This window comes from Neophocaena asiaeorientalis, unplaced genomic scaffold (assembly GCF_003031525.2).
Source record: "Neophocaena asiaeorientalis asiaeorientalis breed wild unplaced genomic scaffold, Neophocaena_asiaeorientalis_V1.1 scaffold418, whole genome shotgun sequence".
In the NCBI taxonomy this organism is placed as follows: domain Eukaryota; kingdom Metazoa; phylum Chordata; class Mammalia; order Artiodactyla; family Phocoenidae; genus Neophocaena; species Neophocaena asiaeorientalis.
Genome location: NW_020175731.1, coordinates 3,733,295 through 3,753,573, shown reverse-complemented (window position 1 = coordinate 3,753,573; position 20,279 = coordinate 3,733,295). Strand labels below are relative to the sequence as shown.

Sequence of the window (20,279 nt, the reverse complement as noted above, 5' to 3'; positions counted from 1 at the left end):
GGACTGCTACTTGAAAGGTTGGAAATGTATAGAATACCATTTTTTTTAAGTTACACTCTTCCTCCACAGTAAGGAATGGCTCTGCCATTTCCTAAAATGGCTATTAGCCCAGATATTACTTGTGTTCTTTGACTAGTGATTGCTTTGGTCTGGAAAAAAGGATTTGAATTTAGTTTCTTGTAAACCTAATGTTGGGCATTATGTATGCGTGAATGGGCCTTCTTGGCATACCTGTCCTAGCTGAAAGGCACTGTCTGTTATGACTTGTCTTTGCCTAGCAACTTGTTTTCGACCTATTACCCAGTGTTTAAGGTTCAGAACTATCTTTCATTCAGATGTACTCTGAAACTGAGCCCTGGAAAAGAGGTGCAAAAGTAAGACACAAAACCGTTACTGTTTGTACTTAGAGGGCAATCAAGGAAGACCCAAATCATGCCTTTTTAAGAGGCAGAAATTTATGCTGTTGTGTCAGAAGTTTTTAATCTTATGTATTTTTGTGGAAGATGGAGGAATTACCTATCAACTTGTAACTTCCGCCCCTAAAAGGCATACATGGCCATTAGGCCTCTACAGACAGAGCCAGCACATATTTTACTGACTTTATTTGGCACGCTCGGTGGCACTAAACTTGGCAAAGGAGTTCTGACAATACATTGCCTTGCACAGGTATCTATTTAATATGCAGTGCAAAAGGAAATTCTCTGGAGTAAGGTCAGGGAAAGCTGTAACTGTACTTCTAGGCAAGCTTGTTTCTCAAAATGTGATGCCCAGAAGCCAGAGATATGAATCCATCCCAATGCCATCTGTGGCCCATGGTTTGAAAGGATTCTGCCTTATGGTTTTAAAATCCTTAAAATCAGGTATGAAAAGCAGCATGGTCTTGAAGGAAATATCCATGGAGCAGTAGCAGCCAGCATATCGGCTAATTACAAACCGCTTTTGGGTGGTGCTGTTTTCCGTGTTTGATGATTAGTACAAAGTTTTTACAAAAGTTTTAAAGGCTTTCCTGATGAAGTTTAAGCTGAGACCTGAAGGATGAGTTGGCCTTATCCAGGCGGAAGTAAGTAAGTATGTGTTTAAAGCCATGGCAGGGGGCTGGGAAGAAACAAAGAACACGGCACAAGGAGCCAAGGGACCTGGATGGCTGGAGCAGAATGAGAAAGAGGAAGCTAAACTTGGTGAAATTAAGCAAAGTAACATTTCCAGCTCTAAAAGAAACCGTAAGCTAAAACTGAATAGTTTTTAGACAGTATAGTACAGCTCTTTGAAAACAGAGTTAGTAGGGTGGTTCTATTTTTTACTCATGAGCACACTATATGACAATGTGAGTTTCATGTCAATATATATATAAATTATCACATAAAGTAATAAATTGCCTAATTCAGGGATACCAAAATTATACATTTAAAATAGACTGGCTTTGGGAATTCCCTGGCAGTCCAGTGGTTGGAACTCAGTGCTCTCACTGCCGGGGTCCCAGGTTCAATCCCTGGTTGGGGAACTAAGATCCCACAAGCCGCATGGCGTGGCCAAAAAAATAATAAATTAAAAAAAAATTTTTTTAAATAAAATAGACTAGCTTTCAGTATAGATCTCATCCAGTATCACTTATTTGAGTGACTCAGAAGTTTATTTTGGTTTCTCTAATGATTAATGATGTTGAGCATTCTTTCATGTGTTTGTTGGCAAACTGTGTATCTTCTTTGGAGAAATGTCTATTTAGGTCTTCTGCCTCAGAAGTGTATTTTATCACATAAAGCAAGAAATATTGTCTTATTTTGGACTGCTGATAAAATAAGTTTCCCTAAGAGAAAATATATTTTCCAAAAATCTTGCACTGCAAGATTTCATTCTTGGTAAATGGTAGAAACTTTTTCTTTTTTTTTCATTTTTCAGGCCTAATTGATATGCAAGAAGGCATGTTTTTGAAGAAAGGAAAATACTGCATAGATAGTATACTCTAAGAGGAAAAGATATACAAATAAATAGCTTAAAACATCATCATACCCAAGCATATGACACTAGGAAGGTAGCATTTAAAACAATTTTCTCTGGACTAAAGCATCTCCGTTTATAACGAGGTAGTGAGGGGCTAGATAGATAGAAGCTAACTTAAGTCCCTTCTTCTATGACTTAATCACTGAAGCCCATTTCTCCCTTAGATACTCATAAAGCAACACACACAAAATTATTTTAAAAACTAACTTTTAGGTTATTGTAGGAGCTTATATACTTAAGTTCCAGGGGGGGAGAAAACATGACATTCAGTTACATGCAACATAGCCAGGTAAGAAGGCAGCACTACTTCTCACATGCATAAAAGGGGATTATGGACCTGACACGTGCAAATTGCCAATGTTCTTTCAGAGTATGAAGCCCGTATAATCCAAAATTGACCTAATTTTACATACTCTATAAAGTTTTAGTACTAATAGCGAATTATTAAATTTAGAATTTTATTTTGGTATATACTGATATACATTTTAAAGTTGTCTAATTTTTTTAATCTTGATTCTTATACATAGCTCAATCTTTAAACTTTAGAGAAAGAACCTGATAACCAAAGATCAAGTGCTTTTTTCAGTTATATAATGACATACTGCCTGGATCAAATGGAAGATATTTCAAAAATACAATTATATATGTATCAAAAGCCTTAAAATTTTGCATATCTGTTAAACCAACAATTCTACTAATAAAATTTATTTGAAGAAAACAGTCATGGATGTACACAAGATTCAATGAAGTGTCGTTTATAACTGTGAAAAGATGTATATAGTCAAAATGTCCAATAGAAGATTAAATAAATTATGTTTCAGCCATACAACAGAATAATAAAGAAATAAAAGTAGAAGACTATGTAATGACCTGGGAAAGATGTTCACAATATATTAAGTGAAAAAAGCATGTTACAAAACAGTATGCAAGTATGAGCCCATTTTTATAAAAATATACATATTTAGCAAAGTAAAAGGACAAATCATATTTACCAAAATATTAACATTGGTTGTTTTTAACATAGTAGGATGATAGTTGGTTTTGCTTAACCACCCTTTTTTGCCCGTTTGAATTTTCTGTAATGAAGATTATTTTTTAAATGGGAAGGTAGTGAGGGAGTTATTAACTTCAGATTATCCCAGTTGTGCCCGCAAAAGCTCCTTCTGGCAAAGTAAATGTTTCTGTCCAGCCTGTATCTAGGAAATTGCTTCTCCCTTATAAATGTGAGTGTCCTTCCAAGATGACATTCACTCAAAGTGCCTTTTAGGCAAACTATACAAGAGCAATTGTTGATTAAAAAAAAAAAAAAGAGAGACTCACGTTAGTTATCACCAAAAAGCGTAGGTGAGAAAATACAAGTCCTCACTCTAAAAAGGGAACAACCCAAGTACAATACTAGTAAATTATACAAAGTTACATTATCTAAATTTAGTTTATTGCAAAGATCAAGACAGCACACTAGAAGCTGGCGGTTTCTCTTTCGCACCATTCACAGCAGTAACTCTGTTCTTCATTTCATTCACTCACCCATGCAAAAAAGCTCTGTGTACACACAATGATGTCTGATATTTCTTGGTTCCCATAGCATAATAGGAAACTTGACATTTCAATTAAAAAGGTAAAATGAGGACATTTACCATCAGACTATGAAATTCCTCTTCTGGAAGAGGATACTATATAGTATTTGAAGATATGCCTGTGGAAAAATCATATACAAAATGAAAGGGGCACCATTTCAAGAGCACTAGGACTACATTAAACTTAAATGAATTCCAACACTCATAATAATGTAACTCAAAAACAAATCTAGTCTTAACAAAAGCTCCAGTAAACTAAAACTATCTCAACAGGCACAATGAACAGTGTAAACACTGTTAACGGGCACCAGCTTGAATAGGGCCGACAATATTTGCTTCTGCATTCACATTTAATCTCTCAATTACATTTTTAAAAAAAAATGGTGCTGCTTAAGCTATGAATGTTTTACAAAAAAGTTAATAAATATGGCAAATGCTAAAAATCTAGCTAGGTTATCATGCAAAGTATTATATAACCAAGACAAACTCAAATTTATAATAAAGGCAACTTGCATTCAAAATGAACTCTACCCTTATTTTTTATTAAAAGGGCAAACATCATGAATTAACCCAGCTGCTTACTTGAATTATTACAAAAGTAACATGATTCAATATGAAAATAAGAAACTGTCTACAAATCTCTGACAGTAATAAACTGCAATATACAATGCATACAGGAGTCATACAGAGCAACAAACTCTCGTACAAAACAAAAATATTTTAATACCTTTAAAATCCAAATTTTTCTTTAAAATCATTCATGAAAAAGATTCTCAGGTCAGAATTAACACCTCAATTAGTCAAGCATTGGGAAGCTACATTACAACTATTTAATATACAAAGAGACATCTTTTCACCAGTCAGCTCCTTCTAATGTCTCTGTTCCGGAATCATACAGACTCAGTTCTCTACACTCTCCAGTCCATCATTTCTTCGGATCATGAAAACTGAATTTGTTGAACACCAGAAATCTAAGATTTGAAAATTTAAATTGAGCAGAATTAAAGAAAAAATAGTTTCCTGTATATTATAAACATTCAAAGAGTAAAAACAACAAACGATGAAAAATAAGTCTAGTTCCCACCCCAAATCTCCATTCTCTCTACCTAAGGAGCTACTTCAATAATTTGTGTATCTTTATAGAAATCTATGCAAATACATTCATTCCCTCAATATCCATGGGGGATTGGTTCCAAAATGCCCTGTGGATGCCAAAATGCACAGATGCTCAAGTCCTTTTTCTTTTTCCTTTTTTTTTTTTTTGCCATACGCGGGCCTCTCACTGTTGTGGCCTCTCCCGTTGCGGAGCACAGGCTCCGGACGTGCAGGCCCAGCAGCCATGGCTCACGGGCCCAGCTGCTCTGCGGCATGTAGGATCTCCCCGGACCGGGGCACGAACCCGTGTCCCCTGCATCGGCAGGCGGACTCTCAACCACTGCGCCACCAGGGAAGCCCGCTCAAGTCCTTTAATCGGCCTTCAGTATCCATGGGTTCTGCATCTGCAAATTCCATCTGCAGATTCAACCAACCACAAACCACAGATCGGAAACATGATCCATCACTGGTTGAATCCATGGGTGTGGAACCCATGGATATGAAGGGTGAACTGTGTGAACATCTGTGTACATATCTGTAACCATCAGAGAATACTACACACAGTTATATATTTTGAGAAAACAATTTTTAACAACCTTTATCAGATTCTTAATAATAATGTGTTGACGTTAACTACCTGTGATTTAAAAAAAGAATATAATTTTTTTAATTATTTAAAATATTAATAGAAAGAAGGTACTGTACCTGTTGATATGATGTTGTGTAAACCATAACATTTTGTTGCTGACCATCTGCAGTTATTAAGCCAGCTGGTAACTGGTTAGCTAAAAAAAAAAAAAAAGTTAAAGCAGGAAAAGAACCGCATCTGCTTTCTTGACCTGAACCTTAAGGTTGTGTGATTTTTTTCCATTTAAAAAAAGTTCCCTAAAAATGCACATTTTTTTCCTATAGCATTTTTCAGTTTTCTTAAGTGTACTTTCACTAATTAATTCCCCATGGGCATAAAAGACTGGATGGAGTTTCTGACTCATAAGTAGACCTACACTGTGAAGCCTGGTTGGGAGCAACACTTACATAACTAAGCAACATATATTTTAAATATGAGAAATATATATATACATATAAATTTTATATGAGAAACAATCACCATAGGACCTTCTATTTCACCAATATGACATTCAATTTTTTTTTTTTTTTTCGGAGGGTACGCGGGCCTCTCACTGTTGTGGCCTCTCCTGTTGCGGAGCACAGGCTCCGGACACGCAGGCTCAGCGGCCATGGCTCACGGGCCCAGCCGCGCCGCTGCATGTGGGATCTTCCCGGACCGGGGCACGAACCCGTGTTCCCTGCATCGGCAGGCGGACTCTCAACCACTGTGCCACCAGAGAAGCCCAACACTCAATTTTTAAGAAACCTTCAGTTCAAATTTATTTAAATCACAAGATTTTATATTATAAACAACAATTCTCAATACTCCTCTCATGTGAATCTTAAACCAAAAACTAGGGACTATGGAAATCCATTAGAACTATTGGTGAAAGATTATAATCTCTGCAGAATTAAAATTTATACGCTTATCCCTCATTGACTTCAAATATAAGGGTATGAACTAGTAAGAACTATTCAAAATAGTGCTATGTCAAAACACTCAGTGCTAATATTCCAAAAGTTCTACTACAGACATATAGAATTAATCACTGCCAACAATCTACATGACTCGTGAGAACGAATGTAGCTGCATAAATGTATCATAACACTGCTTACTAAATGCCTCCTCTGTAAGCTCTTCACTTAGTCCATCTGTAGCTGTGACTGCTCCACCAATTCCTTTTTCTCCTTTCATAGCCTGAGGAAGGGAAATCAAACAAGTAATCACTACATTCAAAACAACAACAACCTGTTTCCTAAATGAGAATGCTTACTTATTTCCTAAAATTAGGAGCTTCTATTATTACAAAATAGAGTATTTATTAATGCTTCTGGTTAATAACATATGGAAAGGTCCTTCAAAATGCTGTTATATATGCAGTAGTCATCACAAGACAGTGTTAGTAATGACCTAGAAAATCTAAAATATTTATGAGTAAAAATAAAGTTATTCCACACTATGTCAAAAGGAAAAGAGAAGTCTATTTACAGATGTAGTAGTCTGCAAAAACTGTAAATACCCAGCTTGCAGATCTACTACAAATGATCCAAGTTATCATTTAACTATACTTGCAGCTCTCGGCCAGCACTATAGCAGCCAGTTTGGAGTTTAAAATTCCTAAATCAAAATTACAGTTTGGATCAGAGACCTCTAAGTTTCTGTCCACTCTCAGGTTCTAATGATGCTGAAGATTTGGAAAAGTTCTGTAAAGAATTTACACATTCTCTTCCTACTTTAGTCATTCTGTGCAGATATCTCTAATTTAATGGGATTCTAACAATAGAGACATTAAGAAAGTATTTTGAAAGCAATGTGGATCTGACACCCAAGTTGGAGTGTAGAAATAAATATGCTGATCTCAATTCATTTTCACAAAATTCATACCACATGCAAAGAAAAACCAAATAGGAAGTGTAGAAGAATTCAATCAATAATAAAAGGTTATAGTTATAATTCCTTTTTCTTATCTAAAAGGCCGCAAGCTTTGAGATGCTACCTCTTTTAAATTAGTAACAATAACAGCATGTGCTAACATTATCGAGCACTCTGTATGTGCCAAGCCAAGGGCTGTACATGGATTATTTTACTTAGTCCTCTCAGTAACTCTGTGAGGTAGGTACTATTATTATTAGCCTCACTTTACAGACCAGGAAACCAAGGCCTAAAGTACTTAAACAGGCTGCCCAGGGTACAGAGTTCAGCATCCAGATGGTCTAAATCCAGAGTCCATGCTCTTAATCATTACACAACTATGCTGCCATTAGTAATACAAAGGAAGAAAGAAAGGACTTCCTATTTAAGTTCAGTAATATAAGTGATTACATACTTCTGAGAAATGATTAATACATTTAAAAAGTTACAAGTGAATAGTGTATCTTATTTTCTTAAAAACATAATGGGAGACACTTTACTTACCTCTCTGAACTTCTGAAGGTATAATTTCAGAGGTTCTACATAACTGTCGAAGCCTAAGGTAGACATGGCAAAGAGAATATCTTCTCCATTGATTGTCTTCCGTTTCTCTTGATGGCATCTTTCACTTGCTTCAGATGTTATAAAGCTGATGAACTCACTCACACATTCTTGAACACATTCTTTGGCATCTTTTGCAATCTGAAGAGAAAAATCATAGGTAAATCTACAGGGAATATAACCACCACTTTCCTAACAACCTGCAAAAATAAAAGGCTATTCAGAAGAATATAAATTTCAGTTTATAACTGTTAACCTTTAATATTCAAAATATATGCTGCTAACAGTGACGTAACATGTGCTATCAAAATTGCAACCCTCATTGAGTGAGACTGAAAACTTAAATACAAATGAGAGAAGCCTTGACAACTCTTCACACAAAACAGAATTTAGGTTTAAAAGCAACTACTGGATGACCCTACCACCCCATAAAAATGAAAACTCTCACAAACCAAGTGCCCCAAGAAAATCAGTCCTGTCATGTCTGGAGTGTACTGTGGGCTAGACTTAGGTACCGCTTCTCTGCCCTGGCATTTCCACCAGTGAGGACACCAGAAAGTTTTTAAAAACAAACTAAAAACTAAATTCACTGTAAGGCTTACAAGGGAGTGAAATAATGACATCTGGTGACATTTTTATTAATAAAGATACAAAGTGTCCAGAATACGTTTTGAGTTTATGAAAAGGCCTACCAAAAGAAGCACACACCTGCCATCTCATTATAAAGACAACTCTTCACTTAGTGGTCTAGGGTTTGAAAGTGAAACTCTAAATAGATTAAATCATGCAATTCCAAAGCCACTTCTAACAGGAATGACAAAATCCTTGCTGAAACATACTGTCTTTCACCTCCATGCCTATTTTACATCCTGGTGAAAAGTAACAAAAGTTACTGCATAAATGCAGTCAAACAAGATAATATAACCTGAGCTAGATACATAACTTTAGATGTTCCAGCAGCTATGCTAAAAAAAAGTGAAATTAATTTCAGTATATTTTGTTTAACCTAGTAAATCTAAAATATTATCATTTAAACACAGAATCCATTTAAAAATTGAGATATTTTAAATACTGTAAATCAACTATACTTCAATTAAAATAACATTTTAAAAATTGAGATCTCTTTATCCTTTCTTTTATACTAAGCCTTCAAAATCTGGGGTATGTTTTACATTTACAGCACATCTCAGTTCATTCGGCCAACATTTCAAGTGCTCAATAACCACATGTGGCTAGTGGCCACAGTACCAGGCAGCGCAGGCCTAGCATAGTAAGCAATTATCAGCAGTTGTGCTTTTTTCCCCTTAAAACATAAGGAGGACCACTCAAATTGGAACTTCTAGGCTTTGTGATATATTTTAATAATGTATTTCTTTGTAAGCTTTATTACTTTCATAAGTATTTTCAAAGCTACAATAAAATGAGAGAAAGCTTATTATGCAATACAAAACAATATACAAAGTGTGGACTTTAGTTCAGACCAAGTGATAAGTAGAGTGACAATGAGTTTTTAAAAGCTGTTATAAGTAACTGTTTATGCAGTTATTTCTCCACAAGACAAAACTACTTTAAAAGATCATGCCAGTTGAATTAAATGTATGTTACTATTTATAATTATAGAGAAAGTTTCCAAACATATAGATTTGGGGGGAAAATTCTTACTACATCCATCAGCCCAACATGGTCCAATTTTGCTGCAACATTACGGAAGTTACAACTTCATATGGCCAAAACCTGATAGTTCTGACAATGCACCTTTTTTTTTTTTTTGCGGTACGCGGGCCTCTCACTGTTGTGGCCTCTCCCGTTGCGGAGCACAGGCTCCGGACGCGCAGGCTCAGCAGCCATGGCTCACGGGCCCAGCCACTCCGCGGCATGTGGGATCTTCCCAGACCGGGGCACGAACCCGCGTCCCCTGCATCGGTAGGCGGACTCCCAACCACTGCACCACCAGGGAAGTCCACAATGCACCTATTTTTAAAACAATTCTTAATTCTGTTTCATCTGCTTCCAGCTAGTGGGGAGCAGGAGCGCCGCTCAGCAACCAAGTGTGTACAACTGAGATGTGTGTTTTGCTGAAAGGCTGAATGACTGAAATCAACAGCTAACTATATTCATGAAATATGTGTTCATGTAGTTTTACATGTCCCCCTCCCACCCCTGAAAAACAAAACCCAGTTAAATTTCTCCTCAGCATTACCTTTCCCGTTTGAGGTATGGCATTTTTCATTATCCTTGCAACATTTGCAATTGGAAGATATATATCTTGTTCTCTAAAACTTTCTTTTGAACCATTTGTGTCTTCATGATCATTCATGCTGTCCTCAGTATCTAAGTAAAAATAACAGGTTTATAGCTTCTCATAATTTTTCCTTCAAGATAGAGAAGACTACCTCAGACAATCTAAGATAAGAAACATTCTGGTTCATTTCCTAATCGTTTTTAGGGATTAGGACAGCAGTTCTTTTCACAATTTTCTCAGGGCCATAACTGAGCCTCCTCATTAATTTCAAACCCACTGCCTAGAATACTCTTATCCTCAACTCTGCCTACTAAGTCCTACCTACCCACTCTCCAAAAAGCTCAAATACATCTCCACAGCACCTTCAGAAGTGATCTCTCCTTTCACAAAATATCTCAAACAAGTGCTTCTTTGTGTCTCTTCTCTAACACATTTTATAATCCTTATTTCTCATTCCCCCTCTTAGATGTTTGCCACCTGAGGCCAGGGATCAGCTTTGTGTCCTTCCTTAGGACTTGGTACAGCACCTCCAACAGAGGAGGTGCTCATAAATTATCTGTTACATAACTTAGCTATAAAATAGAAGAGACTGATCTATGGCTCCATGCATATAAAAGGGTGTGTGTTTATCCAAAGCCAAGTTTATACAGAATGGAAAAACTGGACTTGAATATTACTAACCCAATTGGATTACCACTAATGTAGTAATAGTTTATGAACAAAGCTATAGCAGTAATCCAATGTTCTTACAGAAAGTAAATTTTTAGATATAACTGAAGCTTTCATAGTACAAATAATATCCTTTTATGATTAAATGCAGTATCTTGTAAGTAAACTTCCCACTCTTTTATTAATATATGTATCAAATAAGAAGGGTACTTAAGTTGATTCAGTTTACATTTTTACATGTTTAAAATGATGTTATCAAAATTAACTTGTTTGAATATCTGTTTTAGGATGGAATAAGTAATCACCTACCCCCAGCTGCCTTCTACAAAAATATATCTTAGTGTTTTTTAATCTTACACGTCAGAATGCCACAAAAGCAAATTATTTCTTATAGGCCAACATAATACTGCCATTCTACTACAAGTTAAAACTTAATACTGAATAAAAACCAAAACTAAGTCTGTTCATAAGTACCAGAAATATAATAGCTAGCAACTACCCTCTAAAGAACTACTCAGTTTATCAATTGAGTAAGAATTCGCCATATTTAATACTTAAGTAGGAAATCAATAACAAATCATTAAAGAAACCGTACCAGCTTTAAAAAGGCATACTTTTATAGAATTATTTTCTAAAACCCATCATTCTTTTGAAGACTATTTCTAATAAAAATAGCAAAGTATACCTTTTTAGACTATCACTAAACTGTGACACAAGAGTGCTAATTTTCCTGTAAAGACAAAAGTAACATAGAACATCACATCAATAAAATTTCCACTTTCTAATTTGTTCCTACTTGTGAATTTGTTTCTAATTGTGGCTTTCTTACCATCATGAGGCTGTATAACATAATGACTTCCTCCAATATAGTCTGCAGAAATTCCTAGTTGAGAAGCATCTGTGGTGGAACTGTCACCATCCATCTATGAGGGAAAAAAAGCTTTCAATAATCTTCAATAAAACTTGTCTAAAAACTACATAATAGATTCAGTGCTCATAAACTGTCATAGGATGAGTCAGTTACATTTTTCATAGCCTTAAGCTTACTAAAAGAAAACATATTTCTTGATTTGGAAACCTTCTGATAATTTGCCAATGATTCAAGTTTCCCTATTCACCCTCTATTAAGTGATAAGCCTACGACCAACGGGGAAACAAAACAAGGAAATGAATTTAAAACACACACGTCTTTCTTTTCAATTGCATAATCATCAAATATAGTATAGGCAACCCTGACTTACAACCTAATTTATCTCTGTAATGGCAAGCAAAGCCAAAATCAGCTAAGTAGTTAGCCACCTGGATATATCCAGCCTGTTCAGCTCTCCTGCTAAAGCCAGATATTCCTACACGAACTCTTTTGCTCTCGCTGCAAACTTTCTTTGCTATCTCACAGAGGTTCCACAAGAGACAATATCCTGGTTTAAACTGTTGTTTGGTATAAGAAGCATATGGATTCCTTGCACAATTCTGTACCCATGCAACCCAAAAGTACACCCTCATTTTGAACAAGCTCATCACCCCTAATTCTAGTCAAAGGTTAATTTTCTCTTCCCCCACCCTCAGACTTTTGACTCGTTAAGGAAAAAAGAAAAGGAGGGGTCAGGGAGATTGGAGATCTGCATATAAAAATAGGAAAATGATAACCACAGACAAAAATGAGAGTTAAAATGACTTTTCGTTTTTTTTGCTGTATGCAAACCTCTCACTGCTGTGGCCTCTCCCGTTGCGGAGCACAGGCTCCGGACGTGCAGGCTCAGCGGCCATGGCTCACGGGCCCAGCTGCTCCGCGGCATGTGGGATCTTCCCGGACCAGGGCACGAACCCGTGTCCCCTGCATCGGCAGGCGGACTCTCAACCACTGCGCCACCAGGGAAGCCCTAAAATGACTATTTTAAAAGAACCCTGGGAGTTCCCTGGTGGTCTAGTGGTTAGGATTTCACGCTTTCACTGCTGTGGGTTAGGGAACTGAGACTCCCTGAAGCCACAGGGCGCGGCCAAAATAAAAATAAAACCCTGCTTAATTTTACTCAGAGGTAAATGATTTCTAAGAAAGAAAATCTGGGCAGGGTGGGCGCGTTAGGGATGGACCCATAAGCCCTGAACTGTCTCCATTCCAACATGGCAAATGCTGGAAGTCTTTCTGCCTTGCAAATAATACTATTCAGAACAATAAGGGACTGGCTAATTGTGGCTGGAAAAATTTTGAATGCATTATCTGAATAAAAAGCATAGCAAAAATTAAGTGTAATTTACATACGCTTTCAGGCCAAATCAAGAAGGGACAGTTGATGCTAAATGTTTATCAAGGCCCAGGACCCAGCACAAACCTAATGTTATTAACTGCAATATCTGAGTCCTTACGTAACACCTCTTCCTTTCCATCTCTGTTGGATTTTTATCTAATACTAAAATACCAGGCTAGTTTCCAAGTCTTCAATAACATGGCATTTCTTTGATGCATCTGTTGACTGTGGTATCTAATTTAATTGTAAATACAGATACATTTCCATAATTTATATAGCTGTTTTAAGGGGGTAGAGAATAGAATTCACTTACTTTTAATAATTTGTGAAAGTACAGGGTACCTATTTATGATGCTTCTTAGTGCCCTCTAAGAGAAGGTAAACAGCAGTCAGTGAGCTCTGATTTAGAGTCTTATTGATCCCTGAAAACAAGCATCCCTACCGGTTAAATGTATTTCTATATAAAATGGAAATAATAATTTCACCTTGCCCATCTTAAACAGCTAGTATATGTATGAAGCATTTTCCAAATATAAAATGCTATTTTGATCCTAAAATGCTATAAAGATACTAGGAGAGTTGTCTTTAATAGATATGATGATGGATTTATTAGCCATGAAAGAGAGGTCAATTAGGATAGCTGTGAATGGATTGGTTTTTACAATGCCCTAGGGGAGATCAAGGTGCAGGAGACAGGACCAAAGTGGTTAAAAGCCTACAACTAAGAAACAAATACAGTTTGTTTTTTTGGGAAGGGGGGTTGGAGGCAGTTACAGAAATCCTTTGCTAAATCAATGTCCACAGGATAGCCTGAGTCTTTTTAAATTAGCTGATGAGCAAGACCCTGTTGTAATAACCATGATCTGAGAGATTAATTTATAGATATAATGTAAAAAAAGTGTTAAAAGCAAGAAGTTTAACTCACATGATCTTGTCATGCACTGGAATTACCTGGATTAAGAACATTAGCCTCTAAACCTCAGTCTTCTAAAAATTACTTCTGAAAGTATTTCATAGAGTTGTTGGAATTAAATAAAGACTAGAAACCTGCTAAGGACAGAGTCTGGCACATAGTGTACTCAGATGTCAGATCTCACCCTCCCTCCTTTGAAGATAAGCCACATGTCATCTGCTTAGCTGTATGTGTCTTTGGTTCTGCAAGTTTTAGCTTTTCTGTCATTTCACCACTCCTGTCTTCCTCTATTCTTTCTACCATTAAAATCCTGCCCCATACTTTAATCCCAGTGTTCACCCATCCTCCTGAAATCTTTCTGATTTACCCTATTCTGTAAGCCAAAAATCAGTGTTCCCATCTTGGAATCCCCAAGGCTCTTAGAATCTTCCATTCAACAAGCTGGCCTCATCTTTGATGCTTACAATATGCTAGCTATCTTCCTATATATATATAAGAAATGAGGGGGGTAACTTGCTAGATACATCCCAAAGGCTTTTTCTAGGTCTAAAACTTCCTATTAAAATTCACAAAATAGATTGTAGATTGTAAGCCACTGAACAAATATTTACCGAGTAAGCACCCTGTATTTATCAAGTCTGTGCTATGTGCCGACAACGTCACAGGTCAACAACAAAGACAAGGTCTCTGTCCTCATCTTGCAGAGAAGACAAATGTTACGTAAACTGGGGTCAGGGGGACGGGGTGGGGAGCACAGCCTATTAGTATTTCCAAGGCACAGGCTCTGGAATCAGATCACCTGGTTTGAATTCCCTGCAACTTACTGGCAAGTGGGACAAGAATAGTACTTACCATGTAAAGACCTACCATAGTACAATAGGAGTACTCAGTAAATGTTATATATAGTTATTAAATAATGACAAATAATTAACTAATTGCTAGTGCCCAGTGCTAAGGAAAATAAAGATGTTTTGTTATATGCTTCAGGAGTTTATTCCATAAGGAACCTCACTAGTCTAAGAGTCAAGGAAGGCCATCTTAAGAAAATGACGTTTAAACTGAGACTGAAAGATGAACAGCAATCAGTCAAAGAAAGATGGGACGAGAATGTTCCAGGCAAAGGAAACTGAGAAACAGTACTGGTGGGCTGGAATGAGCTAGTAGAGGCTGGGTCAAGCAGTATCTTGTGGACAAGAGTAAATCAAAGAAGAGTTTTAGCAGAAGAATGCAAATCAGATTTCTTTTTAAAAACATCACTCTGGCTACAGTCCAGTGTAGAAAGTGAACTGGAGGGGAGCAAGAATGGCGGCAGAAGTCCAGTAAGGACTGTAATGCTGCATTTAGGGAATGAGTTCAGGAAAGATGATGAACATTCCCAGTATCAACAGGACGGCAGCACTGGACAGCAGAAGCAGAGACTACAGAGCTTTTTCGTTGGTAAAATCAACAGACTTGGTGGCTGACTGAATAAGAGCTGGAGGAAGAACCAAGGATAATGCTGGGATTCTTACAGCTGGGGAGACAGATGGCTTTCACCAGAGAATGCAAAAGGAAGGGAACAGGAGTGCTAGGAGGATGCAAAGAGCCTAGCTGAAGTTGGTGACCATAAATGTTTAGTGGAATCGATATGTCCAGCTGTGATACTTACAAGCCTGGTAAGAACAGAGACCCTGAAGTGTTGAATTCCATCCAGACAACAAAGAGGAAAGAGCATGTAGAATAGTGACGAGAATGGGTAAAATGATCAATCATAAGACCCAAGGGAACTGAGAAATATGGACAAAGAGTAGTTAAATCCCATTAAATTAACTTTATTGACTATTCTAAGTATTTAGTTTAACCGATAATATTGTTCTCTAAAATATTATGTGAAATAAATGGTCAGCTGTCTAAGCTAGTAAATTTTACTCTATAATTTTGTGATGTAGCGGTATCTTAACTATACTAATAGTCTGTGGCACAAATGCGATAAGTAGTGCCCTCTTTAATGTTTAACATTTTTGAGCACTTTCTAAATACCTTATGCAATGTTCATGACTCCATGAAGCAGGTGAGAAAATTGAGGTTACGTGAGGCTAATGACTTGCCAAAGGTGGCAACCTAAATGAGACCGAAGTCCAGAGTCTCAGATGCGAAGTACTTTATAGTATTTGTTCCTGATAGTTTTTCAAATAGTCCTTAAGCCTACGTCTTTCATTTGTCCTCTAAATTCTGAGTCTACTGATTGTATATTAAAAACCTTCAAAGATGCTTCTCAAGCAAGGACAATATTAACTTCCCCATTTTCAAAATGAAATTGCTATGAGAAGTGAAGCTATGGTATAAAAAGCACTTAGCAGGGCTTCCCTGGTGGCGCAGTGGTTGAGAGTCCACCTGCCGATGCAGAGGACCTGGGTTCGTGCCCCGGTCCAGGAATATCCCACATGCCGCGGAGCGGCTGGGCCCGTGGGTCATGGCCGCTGAGCCTGCGCGTCCGGAAGCCTGTGCTCCGCAACGGGAGAGGCCACAACAGTGAGAGGTCCACGTACCGCAACAACAACAACAAAAAAGCACTTAGCAAAGTACATGATACACAGTAAGAACTCAGCAAATGTACCCTAGTATTACTGTCCCTTCAAATACAGTTCTCATATTCTTCCCAGGCATAAAAAGTTTTCTCTCTTACATGACCCCTTTCACCTGTTCTGTGGATCAATTCCTTTTTATCTCTTTGAGGATAAGAAATAATACAAAGATTCCTCATCTCTAGTACCAGCTTCTTCATTCTTCCTTAAACATGCTTAGTCTCCCTCAGTAAACACACCAAGTACATACAGACACATACAAGCTTAATTCTGCTCCACACTGTCTCGCTTATCCTCACCCTGACAGTCCTTACACACCTCTGCAGTCCTGTTGAAACTCTGTGACATGTGCTTTTCCATCCCAACATGATACTGAAACTGCTCTCAAAAGTTGCCAAAGATCGTGCCTTCAACCTACCTGACTGTTCTTTGTAGTGCTGGCCACTGCTGACCCCACATTTATGCTTGGAATTCTCTTCTCCCTTGATTTCCAAAGCAATATTCTTTCCTTCCCACATCCTACTTGTTAGTTTTAACCAGCAATCGTTTTCTCTTTCTTCCCTTACTTTCTGAATAAACTCATTAAATATCATTTCTATGCTCATAAGTCCTACATCTACAACTATATCATGACTGCCACTCAAGCAAGCCAGGCCTGTAGAATATGTCTGATATCCCACCACTGCAAACTTAAGATACTGGAAAATGAAATTCACCTCCCCCATCTCCTACAAGGAGGCAATGGATAAGAACCCCTTCTGAACTGCTGCAATTCCATTGTTAATAATGCCATCTCTCTACGCTTCCAGGCTAATTATACCAGTGTCATCTTAGGTTCTTCCACCTCCTCCAAGATCTACCTAATCTGTTTAAATGTTTTCTGGATATGCCATTCCTTTTCTACTTACACTGGATTACTATCCAACCTACCTGGGTACATGCAGTTTTAAGACCAATCTCACTGAAACATTGCTTCTATAGCTCTTGAACCTATAATGGTTCTAAAAGTCTTCCGCATCAAATCCAAACCATTTCATGGCTTTACATGAGAGGTTCCCCTACCTAACCTAACTAAACTGGTTTCCAACTCTATCTTCAGGGCTGATTTTTTTAAAAAAAACCTTATTTAGGGACCACCAGGTTCTTTTGTTCCTGTTTTTGTTCTTCTGTTTTAGGAGTGAGGCAATCATGTCTCAAGGAAGTTGTGACATGCCTGATGTTACAGATGTAGTATCAGATTCAAGTATCCAGACAGGTCACGTGGTATCTCTTCACTGGATTATCCTGTGAAATCCCCACCTGGACCATGCAGATCTACTGCCCAGCCACTAAACATAAGTCACTCACCCCTACCTTCAGGCTTTTGCTTATGGTGACAGCCTGCACCTATCCAACCCCACTCATCCTTCAAGGCTCAGTTCGAACCCTGCAGGCTCCCTCCATGACATTCCCAACTACCAAGCCCACCACACCTCTCTTTTCACTTGTGCTACCCTTAGAACCAGCATTTTCTGTTCCACACATAACTTGCCTCTAAGTATTCAATTTGACTAAAGCCCTACCAGCTAAATAGATAGCCTCTTGAGAGCTGGGACGGCTTTTTACCCTGTAGCCTGGACAACTCTTAAGGACCCAGAGGAAACACTTAATATATGCAAGTCCCTAAAAAGAAGAAAGAAACAGGAATGAGGAGAGGTACTGTCTGGCCTTGAAAGGCATTCATTCTATCAGGAATCTCCAATATAAATCAGTTACAATTTTGTTTCCAGCTAATTACAGTTCAAATCAAATTAACAACCAAAATGATAAAACATACTTACTGTCAAGAAATACTTTGAGAACCGTGTTGTCAGTGGTACTCAAGAACACCTGCCTAAAAAGGTGTCTAATCTCTGCCCAATTCCAACCTAGAAGATAAACATCTATTAGTAGTAAAAAAGTTAGCCTATAGGCTTTCTTCCTAGTAAAACTTAAAAAGGCATATTTAATTTTACCTACTATTCTTATTTAATGGAGTGCATGGCTAAAAAATGGTGCAAAAAGCAAGCACCCAATAAATGTTTGTTAAATTGGAAGATATATTTTGGAGAACTTACAAAAAAGTTAATGCCATCGGGGGGAGGTATTGCTTTTCCAACATAACCCTATATTTAGTCATGTTCATCATAAATATTCATCACAACACACCAAATTATGTAATATGCAAGAGACCAAAAATCATGTAACATATCTAAACTATTTAAAATATCGACACCCAGACACGAACACCCCATTTATCAACTTAATTTTTTGGTGATGATTTTCTTATTGTTTTAGAGTGCGATTTAGAGTCCAAAGCTCAAAAGGCGAGACAAATTTACCTCAGAGTATAACGCTTTTAAATATCTCAGATTATAGCGGGAAGAAGATACATGTTGCCCAGAGAACAACACAATTAAGACCTTTATCATTTTAAGGTACCACCATTTTGGACTCAAATTGCATCTCAATAGAACTTCCTTCTCACCTTAAGGCATAAATAGCTGAATAAACTAGCATCTATTACAGTGTTACAATCTCCCTTTCTCATTTGCTTTTCCTTTTCTCGAGTGAAACAATTAAATGGAGAGTGGGGGGACAAAAACATACCCTTTTAGTGTTAATTTTTAAAAGAAGAAAAAAATACCGATACACATTCAAGCATGAAATCTAGTAAATGGGAGAAAAAAATCTAACCACTGAATTGAATTTTAAAATGCCATTACAAGGGTCCAGGCAGCAAAGACTGGCTGACATTGTCCACTGTGTTATAATCTTAAAAGGAATTTCTAATTTCTTTCCAAATATCGTCCTCTTCCTAGCCCAAAGCTGCCCGGAAAATTCCTTCCTTGTAGCTGTAAGTGTTATTTTTTAAAGGGTGTCTCTGGGGGGTAAAAAATCCTCAGAATCCTTAAAATATAGAAGCTGTAGATATTTTTGCTGGGGAAAGGGGTGCCACACCTCACCACACTCACCCAAATAGTTGAGTCGGTATATATTTAGATTCGGTATATCAAAGAAAAACACTATCACCTCATATGGTATATATTTTCTTAAAGGCAGGTTATGATATATATGAAAGCTCAAGGGAATGCATACATCTGTTTAATGTTTAAAGAAATGCAAATTTGTATCCAAGAAAAGCAGTAGACCCTTCCTTCCTCCACCCTCCATTCTTTGGCATCAAAACCAGAGTTTTGCATCAATATAATCCTTAAATTAAAAACTACAGCAGCAGTGTGAGGAAGGAATAATTGCCTTTTAAGGTATTTGGGTTAAACTTTCAATACTTTACAAATAAAATCCCTATTTGTTAATGCCACTTACATTGATCACTTTACCTCATCACTTTATATTGCTGATTAGTTTCCACAGGAGAAAGCCGAAACCATCCCAGTGATTCGTGGCACGAACCGTGGAGTCCATGCAGGTTAGTGGGATACAATTTTTTTTTAAAGGTCATACGCTACCTAACCTTGCTTAAATCATCTCATTAGAGTACTTCAGTCGAGATTACGACTTGTGGGTCCTCTAATTCTTTGTTCTCGGAGACTACTTCTCCTAAAGCCTGATATATCCTCCCCGCCTCCCACCCAAGATTAAAACCTTAGTCCAATCCGTAAGGCTTCCTTCCCACCTTCGGGGCAAGTCCAGGGACCGCAAGCCGCCAGATGGCTGCATTCTTTACGCGCAAACCAGACTGCGGGGAAACCAAATCCATTCCTTCCTCCCGGGGACCTCGCTTCCTCCCCACGAAGGTGCGCGGACTGGCCCCGGCCCCACGGCCCGCCCGGCCGACCTGTCAGTCCAGCCCGCGCGGCGAGGACGCCCCTGGCGCGCATCCCCCCGACTCGCCCGGCCCGGGCCCGCGCCCA

The 20,279-nt window shown here is 37.8% G+C and overlaps 1 protein-coding gene across 2 annotated transcripts; it reads right to left on the bottom strand.

The window, feature by feature from the left end:
• Positions 1-2,922: 2,922 nt before the first annotated feature.
• On the bottom strand, positions 2,923-20,273 carry NFYB (nuclear transcription factor Y subunit beta). 2 transcript variants are annotated; one of them, XM_024732190.1, is made up of 8 exons: positions 19,732-20,273; positions 18,207-18,293; positions 11,493-11,586; positions 9,953-10,083; positions 7,696-7,893; positions 6,396-6,477; positions 5,376-5,455; positions 2,923-4,546 (listed from the first exon to the last, which is right to left on the bottom strand). In XM_024732190.1, exons 3-8 carry the CDS (start codon positions 11,584-11,586, stop codon positions 4,514-4,516), a joined length of 618 nt encoding a protein of 205 aa, XP_024587958.1. In that variant the 5' UTR covers positions 18,207-18,293; positions 19,732-20,273; the 3' UTR covers positions 2,923-4,513. The 2 variants fall into 2 exon arrangements, with proteins under 2 accessions (XP_024587958.1, XP_024587957.1); XM_024732189.1 differs by having other exon boundaries at positions 19,746-20,273.
• Positions 20,274-20,279: the final 6 nt, after the last annotated feature.

Coding starts and splice junctions, on each gene's coding strand:
- NFYB (XM_024732190.1), bottom strand. CDS start 11,586: ATGGATGGTGACAGTTCCACCACAGATGCTTCTCAACTAGGAATTTCT. Junction 10,084..11,492: donor TGTTATACAGCCTCATGATG/GTAAGAAAGCCA, acceptor ATTTTTACTTAG/ATACTGAGGACAGCATGAAT. Junction 6,478..7,695: donor ACCTTCAGAAGTTCAGAGAG/GTAAGTAAAGTG, acceptor TCCCTTCCTCAG/GCTATGAAAGGAGAAAAAGG.